Source organism: Rhamphochromis longiceps, linkage group LG5 (assembly GCF_057381845.1).
Source record: "Rhamphochromis longiceps isolate RC_006_pf linkage group LG5, R_longiceps_female_GT1.1, whole genome shotgun sequence".
Classification (NCBI taxonomy): Eukaryota; Metazoa; Chordata; class Actinopteri; order Cichliformes; family Cichlidae; genus Rhamphochromis; species Rhamphochromis longiceps.
In genome coordinates this window covers 18,966,411-18,986,930 of record NC_140561.1, presented here as the reverse complement: position 1 = coordinate 18,986,930, position 20,520 = coordinate 18,966,411, and the positions used below count along the sequence as shown (strand labels likewise).

At 38.0% G+C, this 20,520-nt stretch overlaps 2 protein-coding genes across 2 annotated transcripts; one reads left to right on the top strand and one right to left on the bottom strand.

The window, feature by feature from the left end:
• Positions 1-277: 277 nt before the first annotated feature.
• avil (advillin) lies at positions 278-9,810 on the top strand. The gene is made up of 19 exons (XM_085407914.1): positions 278-394; positions 593-667; positions 857-1,053; positions 1,130-1,238; positions 1,324-1,434; positions 2,410-2,615; positions 2,701-2,779; positions 2,914-3,012; positions 3,098-3,251; positions 3,404-3,504; positions 4,152-4,289; positions 4,385-4,543; positions 5,573-5,752; positions 7,045-7,202; positions 7,290-7,434; positions 7,522-7,710; positions 7,790-7,861; positions 8,615-8,725; positions 8,908-9,810. The coding sequence occupies exons 1-19, from the start codon at positions 335-337 to the stop codon at positions 9,019-9,021; spliced, it is 2,457 nt and encodes an 818-aa protein (XP_085264040.1). The 5' UTR covers positions 278-334; the 3' UTR covers positions 9,022-9,810.
• Positions 9,811-10,233: 423 nt separating this feature from the next.
• On the bottom strand, positions 10,234-17,819 carry LOC146669770 (uncharacterized). The gene is made up of 6 exons (XM_085406337.1): positions 17,588-17,819; positions 17,228-17,302; positions 14,562-14,600; positions 14,143-14,304; positions 13,903-13,986; positions 10,234-12,661 (listed from the first exon to the last, which is right to left on the bottom strand). Exons 1-6 carry the CDS (start codon positions 17,684-17,686, stop codon positions 12,158-12,160), a joined length of 963 nt encoding a protein of 320 aa, XP_085262463.1. The 5' UTR covers positions 17,687-17,819; the 3' UTR covers positions 10,234-12,157.
• Positions 17,820-20,520: the final 2,701 nt, after the last annotated feature.

Sequence of the window (20,520 nt, the reverse complement as noted above, 5' to 3'; positions counted from 1 at the left end):
CTCCTGAAACATGCAAAGTGATGCAAATCTTTTCGGAGCACTATCAGGATGAGAACTGAGGGTCTCTGGCTATCAGTCGGAAAATCAACTGTTGGGAGATCATATAAGCTTAGAGGAACCTCTACAGACAAGGATACTGGGTATGTATGGCTGGATAATTCTTGCATTATGAGATTTAAACAGTATTTCACATGATTTTGAATTGGTTTGTAGTTTGTAAATACGTTTGTAAAGAAGGAAATTATCTTCAGTGCACTAAAATATCAGTTTAGTCTTCCAGAAAAGGAAAACTAAGCTTCCAAAGTGCCGCTGAAACTGAGTGCATCCAGGCAACATGGACCAAACATTTCGAGCAGTAACCCGCAGCCCTGGGATTATAATCTGGAGAATTGAGGTAATTTTAATTGCTGCAGTATTGACAATTATAATATTGTAGCTGTTTAAAAAAAAATCAAAAATCAAAAATCTAATTCAGCTGTTTGTCCTGGCAGGTGATGAGCAGTGATGATTGAAGTAGTTGTTAAATCTGATGTATAGATGTGTTTGGTGAACATGAAAATAAAGACACTATGTTTTTGTTGTTGTGCAACAGAAAATGGAGCTGGTTCAAGTTCCTGAGAAATCTTACGGAAGCTTTTTTGAAGGCGACTGCTACGTGCTTCTGTTTGTAAGTCTGTGATGGCCACTGATGCACTATTACACTGTTAGATTCAAGGACTGCATATTATGTAGTTAATTCTGCTATTGGTTTTCAACACTTTTCCATTTGGTTTTGTTCTTTGAGTAGTCAGTGGTAACTAAATACTCTGATTCCTGCTATACACTACAGTCTTGACACAATTGTGCACTTCTCCAGACCCAGAAGGTGGGCAACTCTCTGTCTTATAACATCCACTACTGGATCGGCTCACAGTCCACTCAGGATGAGCAGGGTTCTGCTGCTATTTACACCGTACAGCTTGATGAATTTTTGGGCTCTTCCCCGATTCAGTACCGAGAGGTCCAGGACCACGAATCTGACACTTTCAAGGGCTACTTCAAACAAGGAATAATGTGAGTGAATGCCAGCACAGTAGTTATTAATATAAAGTAAAAGAAACCACAACAATTATCATGCCAATATTTTTAGCTACAAGAAAGGTGGTGTTGCATCAGGCATGAGACACACTGAAACCAACACATATGATGTGAAGAGACTGCTCCATGTGAAAGGAAAGAAAAGGGTGATTGCCAAGGAGGTGAGCCATACTTCAAAGCAGTTATATAACATTACTGGACAGATTATATCTTACAGAAAGATTGCTTTATGCTTTATTCTTTCAGGTGGAGATGAGCTGGAAGAGTTTTAACCTTTCAGATGTGTTTTTGCTGGACTTGGGCAAGAACATCATTCAGTGGAACGGACCAAAGAGTAACAGACAAGAAAGGCTCAAAGTAAGATTTTATTTTTTAAGTGTAACAGTGCTGTTGGATGGGATACTCATACTGGAATATACATTTAAGAAGAAATAAGAAAAGCATGTGCAAAAAGGGCTTGTGATGAGTAACCTTTACCCTTACCTTAACTGTACCGGTATGGTGTAGTTACAGGTTCAGTTAATCTAAATTACTCATATTAAAATCTCTATACTCTGTGCTTTATGTATGTAATATTTAATACTTTTACTTATTTTGCCAGTTAAGTATCATTATGAAATCTGCTATGAAGAGTTGTGGGTGTGCACAGTTAAAGCTGATTTCCTTCTTCCTGCAGAGGGTTAAAGGGTTTCTGCAGGAAGAAACTAAGATACAGATGATATCATTGCAAAAGTGACTTAAACTTTTAAATCATAAAGAGCCTTTATCTAGTGAATATTTGCATATTGTAATTTTATTCTGTAGGTGATTCAGTCATATTTATTAAATAGTAAGCTCACATGTTCGGACAAGCAAACGTAGCACGATAAAAGAGGTTTCAAACAAATGCTCACAGAAAGTCTGAACTGAAAAGCAAATAACACTGATTTAAAAGTGAAGAAATACAGGTGCGCATTAAAAACACAGTTAAAAAAAAGACAAAGTACAAGGCTGGAAGTGAAGTACAGGTACATAATGTTAATTCAAATATGACTTATTTTAAAGGGGATTCTGATCTAAGAAGCACACACAAACAGTTTAACAGTTTATTTCTGCCAGGATGTCTGTTTCTGCAGTGCTCACAAAACCAACTCACATGTTTTTACATGTTTAATAGGATGTTTAAAACAAGGTTTATCTGAGGAATTGACCAAATTATATTCCAGCTTCCCAACTCTTGGACATTGCGACAGCTTGTACTTTAAAAATACTTTTGAAAATAAGATATTACTGCAGATTACGGTACTGAGTGTCCAGTATGTAGAAGTAAACTGTTACTTTGCTGTTTCTCAGGGCATGTTGCTGGCCCAAGACATCCGGGACAGAGAGAGAGGAGGTCGGGCAGAGATCAGAGTGGTGGAGGGTGAAGCTGAGAGCAGTTCTCCTCAGGCCATGGAGCTCATGACAGAGACGCTTGGAGAAAGAACCGTAGCGCTGAAGGACGGACCTCCTGATGAAGCAGTTGACCAAGAACAGAAGGGACAACTCACACTTTACCAGTGGGAAGCTCACCGACAACTGATACCATACCTATGTTAAGATTCAATTTTGCAGTATTTTATTTGTTAACGACTTTCATTTCAGGATCTCAGATGCAGACGGCCAGATGAGGGTCACAGAAGTTGCTACGAGACCACTAGTTCAGGATCTTCTTAACCATGATGTGAGCCGTTAAACAAAAACAAATATACACATTAATATTCAACCACAACAATGAGCTAGAGCTAAAACTCCATATTTACTAAAATATAATGACTTAGTTTTGTAAAATTACTACGAATAATCTTATTATTTTAGGACTCCTACATCCTGGACCAGGGAGGGGTAAAGATCTTTGTGTGGAAGGGGAAGAAAGCAAACAAAGAAGAACGACAGACCGCTATGACCAGAGCTTTGGTGAGAAGAACTGTTAAGAGCTTTTACCTAACTGATGAAAGGTGTCATATTTATTTCCTCTGTTGTAATTGAATTGCCGTCGTAGGACTTCATTAAAGCGAAAAACTACCCGATCACTACAAATGTGGAGACAGTGATTGATGGGGCAGAGTCAGCTCTCTTCAAGCAGCTGTTCCAGAGGTGGACTGTGAAAGACCAGACTCAAGGTCTGGGAAAAGTGAACACAAAAGGAAGGATCGGTACGTGTAGCTGTGAATTCAGAGGAGGGGAAAGAAACACACACACATATAACAAAAAAGTCTTCAGATTTTAAAAGAAAACCAACATAAATACAAGTTACTTCTGATCACAGTATCTTTATAACATTGCTTTATCATCATATTTTCTTTAGCTCATGTCACACAGGAGAAATTTGATGCTTCATTGATGCACGCCCAGCCAGAGGTTGCTGCACAAGAGAGGATGGTGGACGATGGCACAGGTCAAGTAGAGGTATAGGAATAAATTAACTTTAAATTTAACATTTTTATCAGTAATGCAGTTGCATCAAACAGTCCTCTGCATCAAAGACTCCTCCCACGTCATAAACAGTCCATCAAATGTAACAATCAGTCATTAAAAACCTAGCTAGAAGTCGAAATAATAATCTCATGGTGTCATTTGAACAGGGTTTCACAGATATGTCACCAAAAATAAATAAACAAAATATCAAAATCTCATGCTAAGTATCTAAAAAAAAGTCCTCATTCTGTGTGACAGCCTACTTTGTAAAACCAGCAATGATGACTTGATTATGCTGTAATCAGTCTCAAACCTGTGGGCCTCTTTAAACCACACAGAGTTCAGTTATTATTTGTTTATTTATTTATTTTTTAATCAGAATTAAAGAACAGGAAAGACTGCTTTCTGTCCTTCAACCACCTATTTCCCCTCCTTCTGGTGTAATTACCGGTGTAGCCTCACGGGGTCACTAACATACTTACAGATTTTAAAACTTTATATCAGGAGAAAATCAAGTACTGCTGATGCTGCTCTATGGTCTGTTTGAAGCTTTCAGCTCTTCAAATTAAACATTCATGTTGGTGATTTCACAGAGAAAGTGCAGATATTCCATGTTAATTTACTTTTGACCTGCCCAGGTGTGGAGAATTGAAAACCTTGAGCTAGCCCCTATGGACCCCCAGTGGTATGGATACCTCTATGGAGGAGACTGCTACCTGATCCTCTACACTTACTTGGTTAACAACAAGAAGTGCTACCTGCTCTATATGTGGCAGGTGAGGTCACAGTTAAAGCAATTCACAATCACACACCTAAACCTCTTTGTATGTGTCACTGTACCGTATGAGATTTGTGTCACTTGAAATTTCAGGGGCGTCATGCGACACAGGACGAGCTGGCTGCCTCGGCTTTCCAGGCTGTGAGCTTAGATCAAAAGTACAACGGAGAGCCTGTTCAAGTGAGAGTAACTATGGGCAGGGAGCCGAGACACTTCATGGCAATTTTCAAAGGAAAACTGGTTATCTTTGAAGTAAGACTCTTCTCTCAACTTACCCTTATTTCATTTGAAACATAAACACCCCACTTCTGGTTTTGTAACAGTACAGGGTAACACTTTATGATACGTGATATGGTAGGTAGAATTTCCCTAAAACTAAATGGAATTTCAATGCATTACAATGAAATTATATTTACCTATAAATCCTCACTGTTAGATACTCTAGAATAAGAAGAGAATCATTCAGTTTTTACAACGTTACTGTTTAATGAAAAGAGTCACAAATGATACTGCAAGTAATTTAAATTACTGGTGTCTTACTTGAGCGTTTAATTTTTTTTATTGTACATTTACTCTGGTGTGCATCATGGATGTTTCACAATTCAACTGTCCTTGTATATTACATATAAAATATGAAAGGACACGCCTTTCATTGCATATAAAAATGTGCTAATAATCGTTCTCCCTTTTCTACTTATAAGAAAAAACAAGCATAGGCCCATGTGATCTTTTATACTGATGGAGCCAAATCTTAATTCATATTTTTTATTTCCAGTTAAAATTACTGCAAAATTACACGCAAACCCAGACTTGGACACAAGAGAATCAACAATAAATTATTGAATATGATATATAAATACATATATTTATGCTTTTTCATTTGCACAGTTTAATAATTTATTTGCTTTCTTTTTGTTATTTTTACACAAAAAAACCCTGCAAAGTACAACATTTAAAGTTGAAGATGGAGAAATTTTAGTTGTTCTTCCAGTAAATTACCTAATAGTATGCATTCATCAGCATTGCTTGCTCAATACTTCAAATTAGTTATGCATTAGATATAGTTATGGAAAATGACAGTATAATGTCTCCTTTCCTTTTTTATCTGTAAAAAGTTGAACTTTTACCAACTTGATGTTAAATTGTTAATTGTTAAACTACATTGTGATTATAGATGACATACATTGAAATGCTATTAAATTCTATGGGAATCACACCGTTTGTTGCTTGCCCTATTACAAAGTGCTACTCTGTACAGGATATTTTTGTTCTTCCCTTTAGGGCGGCACATCTAGAAAAGGATCTTCAGAACCTGAGCCTCCAGTGAGATTGTTCCAGGTTCACGGGACTGACCAGTTTAACACAAAAACCATCGAGGTCCCAGCCCTGGCCACCTCTCTAAACTCTAGTGATGTGTTTTTGCTCAAGAGCCAAACAGGAATGTATCTCTGGTGCGGAAAGGTAAAAGATACAACTTTATTTTAGACAGAGAAACTGACAGGCCCTTTAGAGCATTTTTGTCTCTTCTTTAATGTAATATAATTCATGATGAAAGATATCTGGAGAGAAATGTCTAACTATTTGGGGAGATTTCTTTCTTCACAGTGAGGGGTGAGTCATATTTCACACAGTATTTTAAAAAAATCATTTTTCTAAATTAAGAGAATAGTCATTTTGAAAGTCTGAGTTTTGGGTGCATAGGTGAGGTCCCTTTGCCGAAAAGAGACTAATAAAAATCCCCTTCTGTCTATCACCTTTACATAGAAAATAGGAACAGATGATGGGTTCTTGCAGTAATTCAACGATGTGGCTTTACGATGAAGCTTTAAGGGCTAATGAGTAAAATATTCTTATCAAACTGATTTTTAAAGGCACCTGAACGAACAGTATTTAAGGTTTAGGTACCCTAAGGTTAGTAAGAATAACAAGCATGTAAATTTTCCCTGAATTAATTAGAAACAGTAAAAGCAGCTGCTCCCTTGTCTGAAGGGGTTGCAACAGTGGTAGCTCCACATGTTTGATTTAGAAGAGTTTAATGGTGGATGTCCTTCCTCCAAAAAAAGAATAAAGTAATGTACAGATAGTAATTTTTGGTTTTTATTAAGATTTTAATATAAGTGTGCTGTAAGGACTGTAGAGAAATTGTTTCTCACAGTTTCGAGCTGACTAACTCAGCAGGCCCAGACAGGCCTCTGCACTTTTTGGGTGGAACCGAAAGTCAGACCTTAGCATCTCTCATCAGGGCTTATCATAGCTAAGACTCTTGTGGCTGAAGAGAATCAAATACCAGAGGAAAGAGGGCATCATTAGAAGAGTGGAGGCTGTTAAGGAAACAAATTGATGGTCAATAACCATGAATGAATATAACTGGTTGGATGCATTTTTTGAGCATATAGTATATATATATATATATATATATATATATATATATATATATATATATATATATATATATCAAATATATCAAATATATATATCAATATATATATATCAAAGTACTAGGACTGATTGGCTTTTCGGTCTGTCTGTCGGTGAGCATCTGCCCTTGCTGTGGTTTTGCTGAGTCAAACAGTTCATCTCTACCAGCTGCTGACTCAGCATTCATGAATTTCCTTCATAAGAATAACAAACATGTCACAAGATTTTCCTCATTTTCTAAAACCAGATTAAATCAAATAAAATGAACATTTTTAGCAAAATATAGGCCTATTGATGAGCTCTGGGGTCGGGGGTGGCATCTTTTTGTAAACCAGGGATCAAGTGGAGATGAGAGAGCCATGGCGAAAGAGGTCAGCTCAGCAATCAGCCAGAACTCACCACGAGGCTCTGAAGAGATTATTGCAGAGGGTCAGGAGCCCATTGAATTCTGGGAACTGCTTGGGGGGAAAGCTCCCTATGCAAATGACAAGAGGTGAGGATAGTATGAACAGGTGAACCAACAGCTTCAAGTGTGACTTTTCTATATGTTTGCTTTCACTTGGTTATGTGCCATCCGCAGATTGCAGCAGGTAGTTTTGGACCATGAGCCACGCCTGTTTGAATGCTCCAATAAGACAGGGCGTTTCATTGTGACTGAGGTGACTCACTTCATACAGGATGACCTCAGCGAGGATGATGTCATGCTACTGGACACATGGGACCAGGTAGGATTTTTGACAGGTTATTAATATGAACATAACAATGAAATAAATAAACTCCACCACTTTAATCACATCCTGCTTTTTCTCCAGGTGTTTATCTGGGTCGGTAAAGACGCAAATGAGGAGGAGCGCAAAGAGGCACTGACAACCAGCCAAGAGTATCTGCAGACCCACCCGGGTGACAGAGATCCACACACCCCCATTGTCTTGATCAAGCAAGGCTTCGAGCCACCCACCTTCACTGGGTGGTTTACAGCCTGGGATCCCACCAAATGGAGTGTGAGTGTTATGCTTTTGAGCTGAAATGTGGATTTCCATTTATAATTAAAATAATCTTACAAATATTTCTCTCTTTCAGTCAGGAAAGAGCTATGAGGAGCTGAAGAAGGAGTTTGGAGATACAGCGTCACCTGTTAATGTTACTGTTGCAGTATGTAAAGTTTTATTCATTTCTCAAACTCTGTTTAGGTTAAAACTTGCAACAAAGTTCTATGTTAGCATGAAGTTTTAGCTCGTGAATTATTGAATTTAAAAGATTTAAAATTTATAGGCCTTTCCTATCATAATCTGCAGTGTGGAGTGTAGCTATATTAGACCCTCAAGTGTAGGAAACAGAAGGCAAAAGTTCAAAATATTTATTGATGATGAATCAAAATCCAAGAATCCAAACACAAAGAGCAAAGCCAGGTAAGTAACTGGGAGCACTGGGTGTGTACTGCCACAGACACACAACTAAGTGAACAACACAATAAAGAGAACAAGCAAACTGGAGCTTTAAATGGGCACAAGAGATCAGCGAAAGTGGAAACATAAGAGCAACAAGACTCAGGTGAAACTAATCAAGGACAGTGAGACAAAATAAAAATAAGGACAAAGCACAAGAGCAAAATGACTCACAAAACAAAACAAGAACTATTCTGGAGAAGACTTGACAACAATATGCAAAAGGACACTGAGGAGGCAGTGACGAACTAAAACAAGTAAATAAATATAAATGCTCTAAACATGATCAGAAACCAAACAAAATAAAGAATATGAATCCTAAAGGCCAAACAAAAGTTCATAATGAAGGTAGAAATAAGGGCCAGAACCTGCATTAATAAAGTACTGTGATTTGTATACTCAAAGATTGAGATTAATAATACAATATAAACTAAAATGTTCTTTTAATGTGATTTTCTAGGAGCAGAACGGAGGGAACAGTGTGAAAAGTTTTCAGTCTTTCCCACCTGACGATTTGAAAAACAAGCTTGCCAACGAGCTGCCAGAAGGTGTTGACCCGAAACAGAAAGAGGTATGTACGCGCGTTCCCAATGTTTCCATTTCCCATCAATTCCACATTTAAGTTCAAGATTTGTACGTGTATCTGCTTATTCATTAATTTAGTGATGATTACAACCATCACCAGTAAAACTCTGCAGCTTAAAAAATAACACGTGTGCCATCACCCGCTAAACTTTGTCACCTCATTTGCAGAAATACCTCTCTGACACTGACTTCACCACCGTCTTTGGAATGACCAAAGATGAGTTTGTGAGCTTGCCGCAGTGGAAACAGCTGAAAATGAAGAAAGAAAAAGGGATGTTTTGAGATTTCTTTCAGTATTTGAAATAAGTAGTTACTGATAGAAGCCAGCTGTTGGGGTCTCTTTGTATGATCTTTCTTGCTTTTCATGTTTTTTCACTTACTAATCTTTAAAAATTTATAATCATGAGTCCATTCTGTACATTTTAGTCAAATTACTTTTTTTTTTCAAAACTTTATTTTTGTAATCTGTGCTGCCTTTATGGAGTTAACACTATTTAGGAACTCTTGTGTCAAAATCAATGAACCTAACTGAACTATGAACCACAATGGCTGTTCCCCTCTGCATGTTTGTGCAGTCGAACCCCGTAGGAGGCAACAGTTAACTCACACGTCTTATATTACGATATTTATCAGGATGTCATTTTTTAACAAATGTGATTCTTACCAGGTTCAAATAAATGATTTAAATAAGACCTCAGATAAACAACATTGCACTGTCATTTATTCAATTAATAAAATGTAAGAATGTGAAAAAGTAAGTTCATGTTTCAATAGCTTGTAGAAACACTTTCAGCAACAATGATAATCATTTTCTGTATGACTCTGTATAACTTTCCTTGTTGTGGAGGAATTTTGGCCCGATCTTCCTTACATGCGTTGCTTCAGTTCATTGAAATTTGATTGATGTTCTAGATTGATTTTTTTTATTGTGTCCCAATATGTAAAATCTTAAGACATGGAAGATGGTGCATTTTCTTTTATCCCCATAATGGCCAATAGGATTAATAGGTTTAGAACTAAACTGAAAACTATTTATAAAGAAGAAAGTAATTAAAATGATTTACTTAGTTGCAAACATTTGTGTCACTTACTTTGAAGTTACTCATAATATGAAAGTAAAGATGACCTGATTTTCCATCTTTTGTGCAAATAAGGATGGAACACGATGTGCTCAAAATAAGTGAAGAAAACAGAAATCTCTCCATTCCTGCTTTCATTTGTAAATTGTTATCTTATGTGATTCCCAGAAATCAGTCTGAAAAAGAAAAGGCGACCTTTACCTTTAGTGTACTAAATATACAATCAGTTATACGATCGGTCATGAGTCTCCTAAAAATGAGGTGCTTAACTGATCATCAGAGATTTGAAAGATGAGCAGGCGTCAGCACGTTCCTTGATAATTAGGCTTGAATGTCAAGCTGCTTATTAAGTCATTATTTGTTTTTATTCACTTTCTCCATATTTTAAATGCAAGTTAACAGAAATGGCACAAAGCATTACTCACTCATTTTATTATGATATAAATGTATGGCATTAACATTTAAATCTGAATATCTATTTCAAAGCCAATGACAGAGCTGAAAATATTACAAACAGAAAAAAGGCATCATACATAAAAGGATGTATTTTCAGTACTTTTGTTTGAAATCAAAGAAAAAAACAAACCAATTTGGCTGCACAGCAACATGTCAAAGGTCATTTCCTTTTCTTTTTTTGTATCACCGGGAAAACCTGAAAATGAACTGTCCAGCACCTATGGATGTTGGTGTTATAATTCATTTGCCATCACCTGACTGCTCAAGAAGTGACCACAGTATCACCACACAGCACTAAAATAACAGTAACCTCCTAAACTTACATACATTTGACAGTCGATGCTACAGGTTATAAAGAACTAGCAAAAAAGTACCTCAGAGTACAAAGTCAACAACCTGTATTAAAACCAAAAATGATACACAGCTAAATGCAGCAACTTCAACATAACCCGTGCAGATTTATTGTTCTGCTTCTGTCTTCTACAAGAGATCCATTTATCAATATATGCTTTTCTAATCATTAAAGTCCAGCCTGATATGTTCAAAACTTTAATTATTTGTCGACTTTGTTAAATCGACTTTGTAAACTGGGGAATAAAAGAATGATACATTGTCTACAAAATAAACTGACACTGAAAATCCCTTTTAAAAAGTATTTGTAACAGCAAATAAGACATATTATTCATTACATGTAGTTGATAGTATTGCATGCAAACACACTCAAATGACACAAACTTGTGTGCATTTTGGAAATCAGTATACATTCATAGGTGCTCGTGCAGGCTACGGATCATAGATGAAGTGAGGAGTCTACTTTTGATTCTGGCACAATTTTTAAAAAAAAGAAAGTAAAAAGGCATTAAAAATGTTACATACAAAGTGTTTTACAGCAATGAAAGACATCTGAAGAGGCAAAGTTCAGCAAGTTCCACTGCGAATGTGCAAACATGCAGCATGTCCTTGCAGCCAGACAAAAAAAAATCCAGCCTGCAGTGGTCAGCTCGTCAGGTCTGGCTGACACATTTGGTTAAAAAAGGGAATGTTGGCTTTAATGTAATCTGACAAATAAATGTCACAATACAAGAACTTTAAAAAGTGCAAATGCAGCCAAATCCATTTTCTGTCTATTTTTTTTAATAAAAACACAAAAATTTTAAGACTTTGAGGCTTTGAATAAATGAACTGCCTATTTGAAATCACCAGACTTCCAAGTCCAAGAAAAACATGAGAGAAACCAGCAACACAGCCTGATCAAAATCCTTATGATCAAATTTAAGTTAACAATAACTTCACAGAAAAGAAACCTCTGTGTTTGTAATGTCTTCTTCTGGTTGAAGCTAAAACAGCTGCTGTGGAGATTCTTACCGAGACAGATAAATCGTGACTTTTGTCTTGACTGCTTCTTGTGTATAAAATATCCTTCTTAAAATCAAAAAGGTAAACAGTCAAAGCAACATGGAGTATGTTCCATGTATTGCAACGTGCATTAAAAAAAGGAAAAACCCAAACACTTACGACAGACTTGAATTAAATGATTGGCAAATAACATAAAGTAGTCAGCGAAATTTCAGCTTGTAAACCTGAGATCGTTCAGCACAATTTTTAAAAATGTAACTTCTACTACAATGTATCATAACTAGGGCTCTAACTAATCTTTTCAACTTTTCCTTATAGATTAAGCTGCCAATTATTTCCACAGTTATTCTACTAATCATTTTCTCATAAAATGTCAAACTATTGACTAGCAACATCTAATACATCTAATCTCAACTGATTTTTGTAAGAACAGAAATGTCTAACTTCAAATCAAAATGCTGCTGGATTTTATCAAGTTATGAACCATTTTATCTCTGACCTTACTCAGTAGTAGATGAAACATAAATTTAAGACAAAATGCAGCTTTCATTGTTTTTGGTGCCTTCGACCTCACTGTTGAGGGCGTCTCCATTATTAGGCAGGCTCTTCTTTGTGTTCTCTGCATCGTGGGGCAGCTCCAAACTGTCTCCGTCACCTGGAAAGATCCTGTCCTGCTCTGGAGTCTCATCGAATGCATCCTTGTAGGCACTTATGCTGTCCGAGTCGTTTTCATCCAGCAGGGGATCTTGTCCATCTGCTGCCCCGTTTTCATAAGGTCTCTGGTGGACCCCATCCTCAGCGACCAGGCTGCCCAGTGCAAGAGAAGGCTGGTGACACATGGGCTTATTTACCATTCTCCATTGCTTCTCCTCTGTGCCCTCACTCTGTCCTCTTTGCACTGCAGCTCCCAATTCATCTTTGCTGCTGTGAGAGGAGGAGCTCTCGACTTTGTTGGCATCATTTCTTATTTTGTGTCCCTGCATTGTTGCTTTAGCCATCTCACCTGGTCCTGATAGTTTGTTATTCCCTTCCTGCAAGGTGTAAAAAAAGAAAAGCATAAGCAGTGCTCATTCATAGAAAATATAATTACAGTGTTTTTTTAATGATCTTGAGCCATCAATCATCTCTTTTTGGAAGGAAAACAGGAAATATGTGCAGTAATTTATTGAAATGTGTAAACATACAAATAAAGTATATAAGACACAAACAAAAAGGATTTTGGCTGCCTTTTGTTTTTGCCTCTTTGAGAACCATCTTGTTGGTGCAAAAATATTGTCTTATGCCCCCAAAAGGTGTCACGTTTGGCTTTTTCTGTACATTTTAACTAAATAAATCAGAACAAATGTTTAAAAATGAACTAAAATTGTTGTCTGTTATGTGTAGTCACAGCACTGGTTAATCCCTTGAGTTAGGTGTCTTTTTTAAGCTTGAATGAGTCATAGGTAAGTATTAAACTGCTTAACAACAACAACAACAAAAAACAAATCAAAAATGTCTGTCTCCTTGGAAGCAAAATATAAATAAATGAGGAGTGGCCCCAAGACTTTTGCACAACATTGTATATTTTAAAGCTATCTTAAGAATTTTTATTCCTACTCTCCACTCAGCTAACACTATCTAAACAGAGAAGATAAGAAAAGCAAGAAGTCAGACTCTTGAAGAAGAGCATTACCATCAAGTCCAGGTTTAAAGTAGAATAACCTGTGCAGACTCCTGATTGTCCTTCACACTAGACACTCAGCATAATTAAGTGGGGTACCAGGCTAGAGGTCAAGTGATCAGACTCTTTTCACCATGAAAAATGAAGAGATTACTCCAAAACGTGTTATGCACCACCACAAATTGTTTTTATAAGGACAACACAAGAATGGATGAGGCGTGGAAGTTTCAGGAGTGGAAAATGAGTAACAGTAATTGAAACAATTGATTGTGCCAGTCTCAACAAATGTGGCTTGGATACTTAAGTACTTCTGCACTTTTCTAACTTCTTCATTTCGTTTTCAGGGCTTTTTTCCCAGAAAGACGAGACTCAGTTGCTAAAACCCTTAAGGACAAAACTAAACCACAACACACAGAAAATCTTGTATGCCCAGGCCTGCTGTGTCTCCGGGTTACACACCCAGAAAAAAAACAAAACAACGACATAGCATCGCCATCATTCATATTCACGAGCGATCACACGCCTGACAGACTGTTGCGCAATAGGTTCCCTTTACATCTTTATAAACAAATTCGGAGCCTCTGCAAGCTTACATAAACGGTCTCACTTTACCTCTTTTAATCTTTCCACTTCTTGCATCAAAGAGTGCACCATGCTCTCCAGTTTCCTTTTGGCCTCCCTCTCTCGCTCCAACTCCTACAAATGTAAAGAGACAGCAGCAGCTCGTTAGTGTCACAATCTGTTGTAATCACAAACAACGAACTTTACTTACACACACACACACACACACACACACGGATTTCTAAGAGACTTTAAGACTTTACTTCGTGTTTTGGCTCGACCTGGACTTACCAAACTAGCCTGTCCAGCTTCTCTCTGGGCTTCAGCCAGCAGCTCCTCTACACCCTCCAGCGTGTCCTGCAGGACGTCCACCTGGAACAACAGAGCCTCTCGCTCGACCTCCAGCCCACGCAGCTCTTGCACAGCCTCTTCATAGCTGGCCTGCAGCTCTAGCTATATCACAAAGTTACACGGTAACAGATCAGTGTAGGCAACTTCAGGAGAATGCATGCCAGTCAGTGGGAGTGCTCGTTGAGCTCTCAGAGGCAACAATCTGTGGGAGGCCTCCTGTGGTAGCGTGACAATGCCTCCCTATGTAAAGGAATATGCTTCACTGCTGTGATTTATTACTGTGAGCACAGCCTTCAATAGCAGTAAACATCATTATATTTATAGCAACAATAAGGAGGATAATGGTGAGAAATCGTTACCATTTCTGGTAGTCCCATGAAGAGGTCCTGCTCAGATTGCTGAAAGGAAAACAAATAATTTTAATAAAAAACATTTGAGTATTTTGAGTTAAAATCAGCACAAAGCAGTTTAAATGAGGCATACTGGATCCTCTCCTGTTGGTCCCCTTTAACTCAAACACGAACGATGACCTTAAAATTTAAAGTTACACAAATTCAGTTATTATAAGCATCAAAATAAACTTTACTGCATCTTACAAAAGGTAGCTTTGATTATTTGTCCACTTTATTCATACGTGTCTCTTACAGGAGTTTGTTACTTATATTTATAAATAAATTAATGCCGACAGCTGCTGTCAAACACGTGTAAATGACTTAATACTGAATGGAAAATAAACATTGTAAATGTTTTCCCTTCAATTCATACCATGCCAAGTCATAACACGGTTATCTCGGGGCACTTTACAAAGTCAGGTCAACAACTTACATAATGAAGACAGAAATGTTCCCTTTAGGAAGCTCTTGGCCGCAGTAGGAAAGGAAATGCCTCCTTAACAGGAAGAAATCTCTGACAGAAGCACTTCTGTTTCCGCATTTAATATTGTGGCCATTTTCCCATAACTGATAGGCTTTTTACATAATTGATGACGCAGACAAAAGCTCTGCTCTAGTTGGGAGTTATTAGACTGATCTCCTGACCAAAAGGATCCCATTAAGAAAAACATACACAAACAAATTTAAAATCATAACTCAACTCAATGTAGCTGCTTCAGTTTCTGGGTCCTGGGAATGTGTAGCCTTGCAGTCACCCTGTCAGTTACCGAGTAGAAATACAACCATCTCGGTTTTTACAAAATATCTAGTTAACCTGTGACTTTTTTATTTTAATAATAATCTTTTAAAACTGGGTTAGTCATGCTGTACAACATGCTTTCAGAGCTTTCAGATAGACGAGTTTGTTTAGTACAAGTTTAACTGAACTAGTAAAAATAAGGAAGCCATAAAAACACGAGATATCGCCATTTATTGCTGTACTAAAAGTTCAGAAGCAAACCATCTTCTGCAATTTGGAAAGTACAATTTCATGGTTTTACTGCTCCCGTCACTACTGGCAGTCACACGGTTTTCATTTCAAACATTTCTCTCCTAACTACAAAGAAAGACCCAGATATTTACAGATATCAACAGCTGTTTAAAAAACAATTTCATTTACTTTATAAATCCAGTGCCAGAGATGTCAGCAGGATCCACAAACTAATCCTCAAGCCTGGACCCATCATTGGCCGGAATTTGGAGGCATTCGAGTCAGTTAGAGACCGTAAGTCAGTGATCAAACTGCTCTCTGTCATGGACAACTCATCATACCCACTTTGCTCCACACTTCTGACAAAGCAGAGCTCCTTCTCACTGCCATAACAACTCAGGAAATCATTCCCATCATTCTCTATAAAGCTGTATAATAACTCCTCGTTCTATGACAGGTGGTCACACCTGTCCGACATGTGATTCCACACATATTTCTATTATTACCTTCATGCACTTATAGCATACATATTATGTACTAATGCAGTTTGCATTACTCTTCCACAATGCCAGTCCTGCTCTTACTATTTTAAACTGTCTTCATATTTACTTGTACTTGTTATATTATGAGAGAAAGTTTTTCCATTCTATCATAGTATAAGATCTTTACTAGACCCCTGTAGCACTTTAACTTTGTTAAATATTGTAGGCTGCATTATTTTTATTCTTCATCTTGCTGCTGTAACATAATCATTTTTCTTGTGGATCTATAAAGTAGATATCCATCTATCCACTTTTTGGCACGACTGACCATAACTAGACACCACTCTGTGTCACAAGGCACAAACCTAAAAACGCCAAAACACAGACTTAACATTCCTCGCTGCTGTACAGTGCAGCGAGGAATGCCCAGACCTCTACATTGGAGAGACCAAACAGCCACTTCACAAGCGCATGGCACAACACAGAAGAGCCACCTCCACAGGACAAGACTCAGCAGTCCATCTGCATCTTAAGGATAAAGGACACTCTTTCGAGGATGCCAATGTTCACGTTTTGGACAGAGAGGACAGATGGTTTGAAAGAGGAGTGAAAGAAGTCATCTATGTCCACTGTGAGCGACCATCTTTGAACAGAGGCGGGGGTTTACGACACCAACTCTCTGCCATCTATAAGCCAGTTTTGAGATCCCTTCCCAGATGCCTTAACGCCCACTCACATCCTGGGCCATCTGACCTCAGGAATTCGCATGATAAGGTGGGGCCAGGTTTCACAATGAACACACCCGAAACTCTGGCTGATTGGGACCCACACCCAGTTTCACACCCTGGCTCAGGCGATTAGAGGATCATCAGGGAGTCCTTTTGTCCCTCTGTGGGGGGTCACTCCCACTAGGTTTATATCTGGGACTCTCCACCATTTGACCTTAGAACTGAAGAAGCTTCTCGGATGAGAGGTGAAACGTCTTCAAGTAACTTAAAGAAGTCCAGACGCCTTTCTTTGCAAGCTCCTTTGAGTACAAACCTTTAGACTCTCGGCCTATGCAAGCGTCTCATCCCAGAGGTATTAGGTAGCACTGCGTGTCCATCACATATATAATGTTGTAACACTGAGACAACAATGAGTTCATCTCATCGAGTGTCAGTTTTTATGCTAGCTACTACCTGGCTGTCACTCCTCCTCTTCAGGGTGCTCGCTCTGCTGTCGCTTCTTGTCACACGTCTGGAGGAGCTGTCAGTCTGATGAGAAGACGAAAACACATCTCAGGCGGAGTCTGAGCATCACCATCATCATCATCATCACCTCATCATCATGAGCCACAACAACAAAACAACGAACAGCTAACAGCGGTAACGCCGAGGAAGTGAAGTGAAGCGACGGGCCTGACGACTGCTCCGTTTACCCTAGCCGTCTGTTTATTTTAAGTGTTGAACAAATTAAAAACACCAAACTTATTCGGTTATTTAAAACAGCTGTGACGTTTGACACTAACGTTAACGACGCCGTGATTTTTGTCCTCTCACCTCTTTAATAATACTGCGCAGAGACTCGTCCTCGCTCATTCCCCGAGAAAACGAGCGCTTCTTCGGTGAACCACTGCTGTCCAGCGTGACCGAGTGCATGTTGTACGCGTTATATTACGTTTTTCTTTATATAAGAGACACCTCCGGGCTCTCTGGCTGAAGTGGTGTTTTTTACGTGTTTCCTACGCAGCTACAGGGAGCTACACCCAGGCCCTGATCTACGGAAAGCCGCAGGGACCAAACCGTGTTTAACGCCGCCCTCGCTCCGCCCACTCTCTCTGAACAGTCAAATATCCGTCTTTTTAGGGAGCCATGGGTCACGTTTGTGGCTGTGGGGGGTTCAAATATGACTTTTGGTTTGTTGTAAAGTTAAGGGATAGCATTCTGGTGCATGGCTGGAATTAATCAGTGAAAAAAGCCTGCCGTTTTTTTAGTAAAGTTATAGGTACTTTTACAAACGTGACCAGAACAATGAAAAGTGAGGTTTAACAGGACTTTTCCTGTGAGAAAATAAGAAATCCCTTTTATTCAGTAGCTTATAGAGCAACTTTTGGAAGCAGTGACTTGAAGTAATATTTTTTTGTATGATTTTATCAGTCTCACATCATTGTGGACGACTTTATGACCCATTCTTCTTTACAGCGTTGCTTCAGTTCATTTCATTTATCTTAATGTCTCTTAAGATCTCACCAAAGCCATTTACTGCTTCTGTGCTTGGGATTATTGTCCAGTTGCATTACCCACATTGGGCCAAGCTTTTTAGCTGTTAGACATGTGGCCTCACAATTGAGTATACTTTGGTATAAAGAATAGTTAATGACTGCAAATATCTTTTAGCTGCAAAACAAGCCAAACTCATTACCCTTCCACCACAATGCTTGACAGCTGGTATGAGGTGTTTGTGCAAATATGCTGTGTTTGGCTTTCTGCAAATGTGATGCTGTGAATTATGGTCAAAAACCTACACTTTGGTCTTGTCTATCCAAAGGACATTGTTTCAGAAGTCTTGAGGTTTGTTCAGATGCAACTTTGCAAACATAAACTGTGTTGCCATGTTCATTTATGAGAGAAGACGCTTTCTTATTCTTATTATTTTCTTATTTAATTACGAATTGAAAATGATGAACTTGGTCAATCATAAGTCATTTGGCTCAGAATAGTAAGGATTTCTACCACTTACAGACTCTGAAAACCACATACTTTTATTCCAATAAACTGGAACCAATCTGAGAACACAGACAGCAATGCTTCTTTACAGAGATAAGCCAACTCCCACACTACTCAACCTTGACAGCAACTTTTATTGATTAAGCTGTCAATTTAACCTTTTCTTTGTCTTTTCACTCTACTTGCATATAGTGATTTTTGCCTTGTCATGGTGTGAAAACACAGGTTTCTGACAAAGTTAACCTCCACAAGACCTGGATGCTGAAACTGAAGTGTTTGTACAACTTTACAAACCAAACTATTTGACAGCTGAAGAACTTAAGATGGCAGTCAATACATGACAAAGCAAAGTTTTTTTGTTTTGTCTTATTGTTGTTGTTGTTGTTGTTTAACATGTGTTACTTATCATTTAAACAAAGGGTGAAAGAGGAAGTGGAGAAAAAGTGAACAACTGCAACAGGAAATGAGGAAACAGTTCAAACCCCCTAAATATAAAATGATATTTACACAGTGTATGACTCAAAAGCTGTATTTATTTATTTAGGACAGTGCATGTTAATGAACATAAATGTAAAAAAAAATTACATGAATGTAAACATACCAGATTATAGCCAAAGGCTAATTTCCATCTGTTGTCCTTAAGCATAAAAATAGACATAATTCATAAAAATTCATCATTCATTCATAATAAAAACTCCATCACCAAACTTACACATACACACCATTCTGTTCCCAAATAAAACATTAAAACTATACAACTTATACATGATCACACACTGTTATTCATCCCAGAGATGTGTGTTTATTGCACACAGATGATCATGACATAGTCTCATATCTTGATACAGGGTTTCTATAATTGTAGGCAAATGTAGTAATATATCAGCCTACGCACTGGTTAAATAGAAATGTTCATACAACTTCCTTCACCTTTAAGGTGATTGACTGAATACAAAATCTGCACATTGCTCTCGTGCAGCGGACCAGACCCTCAGTTTGGAGCAAAAACTCCAAACCAGGTTTAAATTTTTCCTTGAGCTTTCCTCTGAACTGTAGTTTGTCACTGCGTAGCAACAGTGAGGACTGCTTACTGTAGACTCAGTGCTGTGACACTTTGTTGAATCAATGACTGCCTCATTAATGACTGTTTATTCTGGTGTGCGTGAGATATAACTGTTATTCAAAAAAAGGCTGGCCCTTTTTTTTTTACACCCATCAATGCAAAGACCATGAAGTTTACTGAAACCGGATCTATTTCACTGTGTATATATCATGTAGAAACCTCATTGATCATTTTACATGAAGTTTTACAAAGCCTTTCTGAGCTTCAGTGTTTGTATGTGGGTTTAGTATGTTAAGGCTCGGAGTAGATGTTAGATCAGCAAATCTGATCATGCAAATGATTCACACTTTATCTGCATACGTGAACAGAAAAACATGCAAACGTGCAGAGGACGGATGAGTGGCAACTGCAGTAGAATGAACATGAGTGTCTCATCACTTCAGGACTCATTTGTTTTTGTCTTTTGATCCAGTTTGCTAATGATTTATCTTAACGGAGCAAAAATTATTTTTCTGAAAGGAAGAGAATAACTAAAAGAGTTGAGCACATACCACCAGACATATTACCAATGCTTTCATGTCTGATGTCTCCAAGCCTGTTGTAAAATTACGCTTTGATACTTTGGTACTGTAAAAATTTGTGAGATGACCAAGTAATGCATTCATTGCAATGAATTTCATTCGTTGTATTGGAGGTGCAATGG

Bases quoted from the DNA above. Each gene is read 5' to 3' on its own strand.
- avil (XM_085407914.1), top strand. From the start codon at position 335: ATGGACCAAACATTTCGAGCAGTAACCCGCAGCCCTGGGATTATAATC. The intron at 5,753-7,044 runs GTAAAAGATACA...TTTGTAAACCAG, and splicing joins TGTATCTCTGGTGCGGAAAG to GGATCAAGTGGAGATGAGAG. The intron at 7,203-7,289 runs GTGAGGATAGTA...TGCCATCCGCAG, and splicing joins CCCTATGCAAATGACAAGAG to ATTGCAGCAGGTAGTTTTGG.
- LOC146669770 (XM_085406337.1), bottom strand. From the start codon at position 17,686: ATGCACTCGGTCACGCTGGACAGCAGTGGTTCACCGAAGAAGCGCTCG. The intron at 17,303-17,587 runs GTGAGAGGACAA...TCTTCTCATCAG, and splicing joins TGCGCAGTATTATTAAAGAG to ACTGACAGCTCCTCCAGACG. The intron at 12,662-13,902 runs GTAAAGTGAGAC...TACACCTTGCAG, and splicing joins AAGTGGAAAGATTAAAAGAG to GAAGGGAATAACAAACTATC.